Here is an 11,607-nt window from a genome sequence, read left to right on the forward strand (position 1 = left end):
GTGCAATATGGTATAGTGAATTTGAAGGCCTGTGCATTTGACAAAGTACACTGGGTCAACACATCGCAAATTGATCTTATACGTACGGTCCATACACACGTCTCCCTCCATCTTTTTCCAGCCGTCCGCGCCGGAGATGAACGCCTTTGAAATGACGGAGTGTTCGGAGCTGCCATCTGAGTTAGAAAGGCAAATCATTTTAAATGTTTTGTGGAAGAACAGAGAATTTCGCAAAGAGACAAACAGCTACATCAGCAGTACTAGCATCTTACGCAAGACATGTTACAGTTATAGCAACACTATATATTATTTTCCCCAACATCTTTCTAGTTGCCTGTCAAATGAGTAACGGTTACATTGCGTATCTTTTACCTGGATGTCTAACGTTAACCTTCACAGATATATTATGTACTTCTTTTTCAGTCTGTTAGCACAAGATGGCTTTTCTCACGACTTTGCATTCCGATAGTAAATTGACATATCCAACCTTACTGAGCAATATCTCCTTACCGTCAAAGTTGACGGCTAGTGAAGCCTTGGTGTCGTACTGCGTTGTGGTGTCACTGCCGAGCACCTTGAGATAAGCGTTGAACTGATAACACTGCCCGCCGCGTATTGACGACCCCCAGTACAGCTCCTGGTACGGACCTGCCCACACGGCGGATCTGCACAACAACGGTGAGGATTGATAATGTTTTATCTAAAATATAGCGTTCATGTATCTGTTGGTAATTACGTTGTACGTACGTTATGTATTCTGTTTTCACACTTTTCATACTCAGATTTCTTGTATTTTTATGGGAACGTTACTTAGGTTTTATCAAGACGTGTTAACGATGTTAAGCGTATATACATTGTGTCAGTTTTCGGTGCAATAACTAGAGAATCTCTGAATGGATTGTGATGGTATATAGTATTAGGGTAGGTATTTTCGTTAAAAAAGTTTAAGATCAACTTTGGCTTCTTGTCACTGACCATGGTACTACAGCAGAGCACCTGGTTTTATATCTTTTGTCTTGGACATTTTTGTGCGTTTGTGACACCTAGTTGCACATAGTGTAGTCCCCGAGAGCCTTCTGTTTTGTTACTTGCCTGTCCTGAGCTAACATGGCTGCAGTTCCTGTATGTTGATCAGTGGTGTAGTGGAGTCCCGTACACCCAGAACATCGCCAGCTGTCCAGGGCAGTCTCAAAACTGGGGTTCTCCAGGATCTCACCCTTGTGTATCAGCGACTGGAAAAATTAAATTCAGTACGACGTGGTCACTTTACAACAGAAATAGTTCATTCATTCATCTATTCATCTTTGAGTTAGCCTTTAGTCTTGTGACTGATTCCAAAAGAGAGCCCGATATGGAATACGAAAGCAAATTAAATGGCAATGATAACAAAATAAATTATAGGTAATACAAGTGAATCATGATTAACTCATGAAGAAACGGTTAAAAACATTGTACGAAGAAATGACTAACAGTAATGAGCACCAATTCGCATAGTTGGACAATGAAACGTAACTTTAAACACGTCACTACGTACATGTACAAGAGGCACCGGTATGGAACCATACGTTTGCATTATATGAAAGTATAGAGCGGACAGTTTTGGTATTTTGGACCTCAAGTGATTTGTGCAATACAGTTGTGACCATACCCTTAGACCTGATTGATTTTGAAGAGAAGAAAAGCCACTAAATTTCTATATGGTGAAAATACTCACGACAATAGAGGACTCCATCAGGGAAGCCCTGTCTGCCAGGAAGTCCACCCCAGCGGGAGGTCCGGCCACGTAAATACGCATGGCAGTCACCTGTTTACTGTAAGCTATGGGAAAACAAAAAGTCAGTAATCCAAAGTACCTCGGATCTAAAACCCCAGTTTTGCAAATGCTTTAATCGCCAGCAAATATCTCAAGCACAGTATTCACACTAAGAGGCATTTTTATGATAACCTTTTTGTAAATTTATCACCAGCAAAATGATGTTACAAAGATATAGTTTATGCTTGTCAAGCAGTAAAAACTGTACAAACGACCAAAAAAAAAATCAAAACAGAGGACTCACCTGGCACTGTGGCCCTGGCTGTAAGCTTGAACCAGCCGTCATTCTGACTGATGAAGGTGGGGGAGCTGATCTTCTGGTACACTTTCTCTCCATCTGTGGTATAGTTGTTCCAGTGTTCAATTACGCAAGTGGTGTGACTTACAGCTCAGTGCATGAAACAGTTATATCTAAGTTTTGACAGCCTGAATATCTGCCATCATGCTACTTACTGAACATGTTGGTCTGACTAGCAGATTTTAGAAACAGGGAATATAATATTATAGTCAATGCTTAGTCATCGGATGAAAATTTAAGATTGCACTCTATCGAAAGAAGATTCATTTCTTTAATATCTTTGCATTCATAACTGATTACATTTTCAATCTACGATGCAGTTGTTTTTCATTTTTCAATTTCTTAATTTCATTTGAAATTTTAACTGTACAATTACAAATGTATGTCTAGAAATCCTGTAGTATTGAATACGTAAGAAGAGAAAGATGAATGCATATCAGTTATTACCAGAGAATGTTGCAGATACCACTGCCTTGATTTCGTGCTGGTTCGAACCGTCCGCCAGAAGTTTGACGTAGATCTGGAAGTCATAGGTCTGACCGGAAATGACGTCAGTACCATATGTTAGTAGGTATGTTGGACCTGCCCAATCAGCCCGCCTACAAAAGAAGCAAAACCTCTTAGTGCCTCACAAAAAATATCGTGCTTTTGTGTAATTATGGGCAAAATTTGAAGAGGGGATGTGTCAGTTTACTTTTGTATTCTAATTTTATAAGACTTTTTCATTTCATGAAAAACAACTTATGCCTACCTTTTATTATAAGAATTTTATTTTATCAAATATTTCATGAGCAGTATGCATTCAATTGAAAACAAATTTGTCTTTAGTCTTAACGTGTGGTGCTATGTACTGAAAACAGGTCACTTGAAAAGAAGTAGTTCCAGAGTAGTTCAGTTTGCAATGTTCGTCCGCGATGTTATGTAACAACGTTATATGGGACCAATAAGCTAAGGGCACAACCAGCCGTGCGTGCAACTGTGTGGTGTCCACGTGCAAGAACGTGGGCAATTTGGGGGATCCGTAAGTGTTATTAAAGTACCGCCTTCTTACGAAATCCTACGGAAACCAACGGATATGGGAGCACGCAGATAGGCCGCGCCGTACCACTTTAAGTGCATGCAAAACCAGTATGTATTCGGGCACTTACACCTTGTGCAACCGTGCGAGTGACGTGCGCTGAGACGTACTCCCTCCCTGCTCTTGCCGTTCCTTCCCCACGTTTTTTTTTTTTTTTAGAAAAACGTGGCGGACGTGACCTCCCAAATTAAAAACGTACGGACATATAACACATACGGCGGGTTTTGCCCTTAGCTTTATTCACTCACCTCCCCTGTGCCTCCATACTGTAGTCTCCCTCCACCTTGTCGTCGCCATACTGCAGTCCGGTACAGCCGCTACAGGACCAGTTATCCGGGCCCAGCGGGGACTCAAACCCGGCGTTACGGAAGATCTGAGACTCTGCACCGCACAGTGCTGCACAGAGGAGCACGGCGAAAACTGGGCCTGCCAACATGTTGAGCGTACCTATCCACACGCTGTGTCTCAGTATAGGTACCAAGGGTTAAGTGCCTCCAGCTTGCTCTTATTTTATCCCTTGATAAGCGTGTATGTTTTAAGCTTATGTAACGAGATGGATTTTCCGTTTTATCACCAAACCACTCAGTAATGTTTGGTATCGACCATAAAGTAAACAAATGCACGAGGATGTCTTCCTGTCTGCTGAAATATTCAAACATAAGATCGGATACTGCTTCCGAGAAACACGCCCCTATTATAACAGGTCCATATGTTCCGTTCACAAGGCATGCACGTCGATGCAGCAGGAGTAAGGCAGTTGTTAACCTGCTTACCACACCCCATATGTGTGAAGGATGACGGATCTGTCAGCTTGTAGTGACAAAATCGTTGCTTAGGGCGTTGCTAAGGCTATCGCTAAGGAGGTTTCTTGATCAGATTGCACTTAAAAACCAAACTAATACATAAAAATAAATTTGCTGTAGTATTTTGCGCTAATAACCTCCGTAGAAATGTAAGGAAAAGTGCTATAATGTTTAACGTTTAGCAGAGGCAGATTACAAGTTTTTTTAATGTCATTTCTGTCAGAATCTTTAGCAAAAGTGTTGCTAAGGCTATTGCTAAGGGGGTATTTTGTCATGTTTTAAGCAACGAAAGTAAAACAGATAGCCAAGTTCTCTAATACATGGTATCTGTCATCTCTTAAACCATGCACGACTGTTAAAATGATGATTGATTGGAAATGCTAATTTCTACACGGGGGGTATAAGAATACACGAAAAGAAATTGATTTTACACATTTCTATTTTTGCTCTTTATTGTCATTCAGTAGATACCTACTACATCACTGTAATACGTCGCACACAATGACAAATGCTCGTAGAACAGAACACGTGGATGCAGGACTACATCATGCATATTGAGAATTTATCTAGAAACAAGACGATATGATAAATGTCAAGAACAAGGCTATTGTGGGATGAATACAAGTACATTGTACTTTTTCACCGACACATTATGACATCATATGGCTTCGCTATATAGCGCGAACTGCCGACTAAGGTGTTCTCTCTACTCGTAGGGTCGGATGACTTAATATTCGTCGTGACCGCACGCCTGACCTCACGGCTGCATGTTGACCTCAGGACAGCTGACCTCAGGACTGATTTAGACCTGAAGAGCCTGTCATAGGAGTAGAGTTAAGAAATGATTATACAAAATGTAATAATAAGTTGAAACATAAATTTTATAATGACGACGCTTATAGTTGTTTTATGTTTTGAAGATGACGGTTTCTTAGGTTCCTTTCAGATAGAGATTTATTTTACTGATGTGAAACGCAATAGAAAAGCGAATCCGCAGAAAGTAACTTTGATTCATCTTACAGATGTAACTTATTTGACAGAAACTTGTTCGAGACTATTTCGCTATATTTGATGCTGCAAAGTTGCTATAAATCAGGGATTTGCCATAGCAAATATTGCTACTTACGTTTTCTGAGCAATTTGTCTTGAAGAAAAATACTGGAATGGTGGAAATTCATCTAATCTTTGTGTTATAAAACGTGAAAACTAACCCGTATTAGAAACATGTTATTATGCAAGCATCCTTACCCCAGTTCCGCCCTCCAGTAGCTTCCTGTAGGCCGCTATCTCCACGTCCAGCGACATCTTGATGTTCATCAGCTCCTGGTACTCCACGCTGTGCTGGGTCATCTCCCCCCTCATCCTCTCCATCTGCCGCTCCAGTTCGGCAATAGCGGCCTTGTACTCCGCAATCTCCCTCTGTCGGCGGGCCTCTGTTTCCACCATGGTCGACTCCAGCGAACCGGACTATTATAAAAACAGGTAAGAAAATGCAGTCCATGCTAGTAATGTCTACTAATACAGTATAGTTCCGTCAGATCACACATATCCTCTACTCTTTATAAACGTGTCTAAAGAGATTTCCAGAGCAGCACTCCCCCCCCCCCCACCTGCATACCTGAGTTGTGCAGTAGGGGGCAGGTGGCTGCACTGTAGATCACTCACACTGTTTTTCAATATAACCCGACGGACAAATATCAACAGAGCTTTCAGTGGCGTCGCGTGTGGCGTAACTGGAAGTGCGTTCGATTCGGAATCTAAAGGTCCTGAGTTCGATGTCCCCGACAATGTGCCCTTAGGAAAGACAATTTACACGACCTACCTCACTTCACCCAGATGTAAACATGGACAGCTAAATTTGGTTGGAGTCGGGGAGGTAAAAGAAAAAAATTACCTTTACCTTCTGACTGTACTGTCTATTTGGCACTCTTAATATAATTATAAAATTTAATGCAGTGCCACATTGTCCTCGTCTGTCGAAAGCATATAGAGAAACATAGAGGTTACATCTTTTCGTTTTCTTTCGCAGTTTCATACGTACCTCACATTGGTTTCTAATGTAGAAATTAAGCATCTGTTTTAATGGACAATGTTATTGTTTGAAATTTTAAGGTTCTTATCTTTCGCGATTTTCTTTTTTTTTTCATATGTTTAGTCCTATCTAGACCGGGCTCTTTTGACCCCTCCCCCCTTCGTAATTTCAAAACGGCTTGGGTAACGATCATCAAATTTGCAGGGAATGATGTACTGGTAATTTTTTATATTTCCCATGTTTGGTATCGTTATGACGAAATATTACGTAATTATGACGTCAGAAAATAACGTCATTTGTCCGCCATCTTAGATCGACAAGCTTGAATTTTGTAAAATAAGTTTTTTTCTACATATAACCCCAAAACCCAATGGAAGTAGACTACAAAAGGTCAATGTGATTGTGTTTTGTAGAAAAAAAAAGATTTGGACGGAATTTGAGTAAAAAGAACATCTATTTATCGTTGATAATGCCATTGTCCACCATCTTGGAATTTGATCCAAGACGTCATCAAATTAGCATTGATTATGAATATTTGATTATGGATGTAACTTAAGATTACACAGGATGTTGATGATATACATAAACATGTGTGGCCTAGGAATAAAACCATGATGATGATATTGGCTGTACTAGAGTACATCACCACTGTGTGTTGTTCTTTGATATATTTACCGATTAAAATAAATAAAATCATAAAATTTCATAATGCAAACTTAAATTAGTTACTTTGGTAAAATACACTTGTCAGAAACCCGTTGACATGGCAACACGAAAATCTACAAACTCAATTTCCTTTCGCAGAATTGTTGCCATCAATATTTCAGGTAAAATTTACGCGACCTCCATGAAAAGCGGCCTAGTAGGCCGATGGAGTATTTATCGAGTTAAAATAAAGGCACAAACAAAGAAACAAAACAAAAGGACCAAGTTTCGTAGTCATGGCACACGTCAATCGGCCTTTATACGACGTCAAATTTGGCGCAGACACTTTTAGCCCCCCCCCCTGGTCTAGATAGGGTTAGGACTGCACACTATATCTTACATGTATGTCTATCACTGCATATCACTAATTTATGGTAGACATTGTTATAATATAGACGATGACCCAACCTTGGTCCTTAGAGCCTCCGTCTCGCCGGTGATGGACTGTAGAGTCACCTTCAGGTTGGTCAGCTCGGACCGGAGGGCGAGCAGAGCCTCGCTATCCGCTTCACGCTGCCGGGACAGCTCGCTGAACTGGGTGTAAAAGCAATGTCGACTTTATCTTGTTTAAGTTGCATGTTTGTTTCGCTGTTTTTTGGTATACTAGTATCTGTTAGTTCTGACTTCATGCGGTACCATACATATAAGCTGGAGTGTTATACCGAAGGACGGTTGTACAGGCTATGTAGATACAAATGCGGATACAGATACCGGCGTCAAGCCTAATTCCTGAACTTGTAATTCAAATACATGAGGAATGTCATACATAGCACACAAGAGACATAGCAACATTCCAGCAACTGGAATACTTCATTCAATTTGATGAAAAAGATTTCTACTTTTAAGAAATGCCAAAGAAAAAAACACCAATACACGAACGAGTCATTTTATCGTCTTCAATGTCAATGTCAATGTCAAAATATTGGTACATTTCCAATATATGTGTACTCTGATTAATAATGCTATTTTCTACACGTAAAAGGCCTTCGCTATTGAAATCATACAAAACTCAACATATTTTTGCCGTGCCAGTGAGTAAAAAGTTTCATCCATTCTCACCTTGACCTTGTACTTGGCCTCGGCCTCCTCCCTGTTGGCCTGGCCCATGATCTCGTACTGCAGGCGGATCTCACGCAGCGTCTCGCTCAGGTCTGGGCCTCCAAAGTATGGCGTTTCCGTCTCAGCTATGGCCACGGCCTCGTTCAGCTGGCTCTGCACCCTCCTAGTCTCCTGTATGGGAAACACATCATTTGCATGTTGAGAAACTAGATGACCATATACAGTTTACTAACTGCGTGAAATTAAGTTTAAGTGGGAAAATCTTTAAAGATTTTCTAGTTTCTTGCAACTGAAAGAGAGATTCACAGTGTGACGAGTGAGTTCAAAAGGTACAATAATCATTCCAGGTTTCGATACAATACAAGAATGAGAGATCGATAAATACATAAGGTATCAAACACTATAAAAACATATTCACCTCAGCATAGACAATTTTGAGGAAATCAATCTCCTCCTGAGCTGTGGTCAGCCTGTTTTCCACTCCAACACGCTCCACAGTCGCCGCACCCACCTCCTGATACATAAAGAGAATGCAAACACTCTTGTATATACAATACTCCAAAAAAGTTCAGAATTGGATATGTTCCCGGCATATCAGCACCATTGAGATCTAATGGAACGACAAACACACCTTCTTGACCGCTGCAAGCTCAGCCCTCCTTGCTGCATTTGCGGCAGTCTCGGCCTCGCATCTGCAAGGAATCAAAGTGAATAGAAAATTTGAATAATTTTTCATTCAAACGTCGACATGTTTCTACACTGATAATGCGCTTCATTCAAAGTTTGACTATGAATGACCATTTATGAATCAATGAATGAATATCCAGTTGCTTAATTTCTTTGTTTTAAAGTATCATGTGTGACTTACTTCGCCTGCCACTCCTCGGACTGTGCCTGCCAGCTGGCCCTCTCGGCCTCCTGCTGAGTCGTCTCCTGGGTGAGCTGGTCCACCAGCGCGCGCAGCTCCGCCAGCTCCGTCTCATAGAGCGTCGTGATGTTCGACTCCTCGCTCCGACTCGCCTCCTGGATCCGGATCTGGGTCGTCAGCCTAGTGTTGCGCTCCTGCAGGGACCGCACCTTCTCGATGTAGCTGGCGAAGCGGTCGTTCAGGACCACCAGCTCCCTCTTCTCGCCGCTGCGGGTCACCCTGGCGTCAGCGAGGGTCTGCACCGCCCCATCGGTGGCGTGGTAATACTTTCCGCCGCCGACTCCAGCTCGTGATTTGGTGGCCATGGCGTGTCCTTAGAGCTTCGAGCGTGTCTTTGGTTTGATAGTAGCTTTCGTAGCAAGCTCCTCTATGCAGTATGTTCTGGTGCTTTGCTGTTTTATAATGGTCACTTAACATGCCGTCACCTTCTGCCAATAATCTGCTTTGCCCACGAAGCTCGCTATTGGCGAACTTCGTCTTAGATTATAAAAACCCATTGGTTCCTGGTTTCAGGGAGGTTTACCAAGGACATAGCCGACCTCAATGTGTCAGCATATCTTTTTAAACTTAGAGGTTGGAGCCCGAACGGAATGCGATGTGTGGAAATAACAGATCGTTAGTATTTAGGGCAAACAAATGTTTGACATAAATCGCTGAGCCAATCGCTTTTCATTATGCTGTCTGCAGTTTTTAATTGGAAATTATGAGAAGAAACAACTGATTTATTTACATTTATTCTGCAAAACCAACAAAGAGCCTTTCAGCGCAACACAAGATTTTCTTCAAAGTCACATCGCTGCACTGTTCAATTACCGGTCTACAAGTCACTCTACCGCAGCAGTTTCTTTCTCCGAACATTCAAATTATTAAACTCTCTCGACAACAACTGTTTCTCTCCGGTCAGCCTTAAAAGCAAATGTCCACCGCCATCTCTGTGTACAATTATTTCAAACTTTTTAGTTCACTGTCTTGAAGTAGTATAATGACCTTGCTCTGAACAATCTCGTTTAAAAATTGGTCGCAAGGCCCACGCATTAAAATCGTCATCTTCCTTCCTCTGCGGAATTGACAAATTTAAGTTTAATTCTATAGGGCTTACGGTGCAAAAAGGATTATGGCACGGTGACTTAGCAACACAGGATCTTTTCATCTATTTTTGAAATATTATGTAAATGTGATTCGTAAAATTCCTAATCATCATGACAAAATTCAAAGACTGTGAAAAGTCTGTGTCCACAATTTACATTCAACATTTACCTAGCCTATATACTATCATACTTCAAAGAAAGCACATTTCGCCATGTCAGACGTTTCCTTACGTTGAAGGCGTTCTCAAGTATTTTGCAGACAGCTGTATAACGGCACATAGATCGGAGCTTCAAATACACTGCGATGAAGATATGTACGAATATGGACAATTCCAGGCTTGGACTTCTGCAAAAAAATTACTGCAGTGGCCGGAAACTACTTCAAACATTTGATTACCCCAAATAACGGGAACCTAAAATGTTAATACTCCTGTGATTTCCCTATTTACAACTAATTACGCGCTGAAGTAACGATATACAACAAGTTTTTTTGGCACTTGTATTATAAGAGACTAGTTTTAGCTGTTGGCCAAGTATTTGTATTGCTCTTCATGGAATATTGCAGTGTAATCATTTGTCCCGTACAGCAATGAACACATCTTCCACCCGACATAATCCTAGATCCTAGTCAAGATCCTAGTTAAGGACAGGACCTTATAGCAGGCATTGTGTCAGTGAACTGAATTTGTTAAGGTGACTAAATAGGCAGCAATACTGAAGAGGGGGTCAGAATGTCCTGTAAGATGCATATTATAGATCGTACAGTTTGTGGATTACATAGTTTAAACGATGAAATACAATAGTGATATGTGATACGTCTCGTGTGATTTTTTATATGATTTCACATATTGGGGAAACTTTTCTATAACTATATCCTTATAAGACATGGTGTCAGAAATTTTTAAAAACTGAAGTTGCTCAAACATCTACTGGTTTTTCTAATGCCACACAGAACATATTTTGTGGCTCAATTCTATATTCCTTTGTGCTTATCTCTAGGAGAGCATCATGTACACTGTCAGAAGACTAAAAGAAAAAAAATTGCCGGAAAGTGCGGAACAGACACGTTATAAGCCATCTGAGGTCAAACTTACTCAGTCTCAGTAGCTGTGACCTGGTTATGATTGTTTAAAGGCACATTGCAAAGGGGCAATCTATGAGCACGGAAACATCGAGCAAGTTGAGACATTAGAACTTTGTCCTTGTTCATAACACAGGAAAGTGTAGTTGTGAGTAATAATGCAAGCATATTTAAATGAATCGATGTACACAGAATCTTTGTGTTGCAAGGCCTATGCACTGGCATCATCATCTTCCGTCCTCTGTTGACAAATTGATTTCTATAGGGATTCCGGTGCAAATTTTACCACGGTGACCTACAGGTGAACCGGTGAACACAGGATATGTTAATCTATTTTTGAAGGATAAGTAAATGTGATTCGTAAAATTCCTACTCATCATGCTAAACTATGAAAAGACTGTGTCCACAATTTACATTCAACATTTACCTACCCTAGATACTATCATTTCTCCATGTCACAGGTTTCATCCGTTAAGGCGTTGTATAGGATTTTACAGACAACTGTGGTTAACTGCACCACGGTGAAGATATGTACGAATATGGACTGTTCCAAGGTAGGACGTCTGCGCAGAATAATTGCAGTGGCAGGAAACTACGTATACTTCAAACATTTGATAACCCCAGTCAACGGGAACTTAAAATGTCCCTACCATATGTACAACTAAAGTAACGATAGTAAACAAGTTTATAAAACATCTATTCAACAAGTGTACGATAGAAGA

At 40.9% G+C, this 11,607-nt stretch overlaps 3 protein-coding genes across 5 annotated transcripts in view; all 3 read right to left on the reverse strand.

Moving 5' to 3' along the window:
* Positions 1-1,821, reverse strand: part of LOC118410600 (endo-1,4-beta-xylanase 3-like) — a 7,677-nt gene extending 5,856 nt beyond the window's left edge. Inside the window, exons 1-4 of the mRNA XM_035812376.1 lie at positions 1,715-1,821; positions 1,093-1,232; positions 511-665; positions 87-176 (exon numbers count right to left, since the gene is read on the reverse strand). Of these exons, the coding sequence (XP_035668269.1) occupies positions 87-176; positions 511-665; positions 1,093-1,232; positions 1,715-1,795 (466 nt within the window). The 5' untranslated portion in view covers positions 1,796-1,821. The remainder of the gene's footprint in view (positions 1-86; positions 177-510; positions 666-1,092; positions 1,233-1,714) is intronic.
* Positions 1,822-2,001: 180 nt separating this feature from the next.
* On the reverse strand, positions 2,002-3,716 carry LOC118409115 (endo-1,4-beta-xylanase A-like). The gene is made up of 4 exons (XM_035809981.1): positions 3,438-3,716; positions 2,559-2,710; positions 2,058-2,150; positions 2,002-2,015 (listed from the first exon to the last, which is right to left on the reverse strand). The coding sequence occupies exons 1-4, from the start codon at positions 3,623-3,625 to the stop codon at positions 2,002-2,004; spliced, it is 447 nt and encodes a 148-aa protein (XP_035665874.1). The 5' UTR covers positions 3,626-3,716.
* A 765-nt stretch (positions 3,717-4,481) lies between these two features.
* LOC118432811 (non-neuronal cytoplasmic intermediate filament protein-like) overlaps positions 4,482-11,607 on the reverse strand; it is a 21,223-nt gene continuing 14,097 nt past the window's right edge. Inside the window, exons 1-7 of one of the 3 annotated variants that reach the window (XM_035844434.1) lie at positions 8,657-9,097; positions 8,420-8,480; positions 8,207-8,302; positions 7,789-7,959; positions 7,138-7,263; positions 5,241-5,459; positions 4,485-4,809 (exon numbers count right to left, since the gene is read on the reverse strand). In XM_035844434.1, the coding sequence (XP_035700327.1) occupies positions 4,795-4,809; positions 5,241-5,459; positions 7,138-7,263; positions 7,789-7,959; positions 8,207-8,302; positions 8,420-8,480; positions 8,657-9,021 (1,053 nt within the window). In that variant the 5' untranslated portion in view covers positions 9,022-9,097 and the 3' untranslated portion in view covers positions 4,485-4,794. Of the gene's footprint in view, positions 4,810-5,240; positions 5,460-7,137; positions 7,264-7,788; positions 7,960-8,206; positions 8,303-8,419; positions 8,481-8,656; positions 9,098-11,607 lie in introns of those variants that run through there. The other 2 variants (XM_035844442.1, XM_035844449.1) reach the window with 2 other exon arrangements.

This window comes from Branchiostoma floridae, chromosome 2 (genome assembly GCF_000003815.2).
Source record: "Branchiostoma floridae strain S238N-H82 chromosome 2, Bfl_VNyyK, whole genome shotgun sequence".
Classification (NCBI taxonomy): Eukaryota; Metazoa; Chordata; class Leptocardii; order Amphioxiformes; family Branchiostomatidae; genus Branchiostoma; species Branchiostoma floridae.

Bases quoted from the DNA above. Each gene is read 5' to 3' on its own strand.
- LOC118409115 (XM_035809981.1), bottom strand. From the start codon at position 3,625: ATGTTGGCAGGCCCAGTTTTCGCCGTGCTCCTCTGTGCAGCACTGTGC. The intron at 2,711-3,437 runs GTGAGTGAATAA...CTTCTTTTGTAG, and splicing joins AGTATGGAGGCACAGGGGAG to GCGGGCTGATTGGGCAGGTC. The intron at 2,151-2,558 runs GTAATAACTGAT...ACTATACCACAG, and splicing joins GGTATCTGCAACATTCTCTG to ATGGAGAGAAAGTGTACCAG.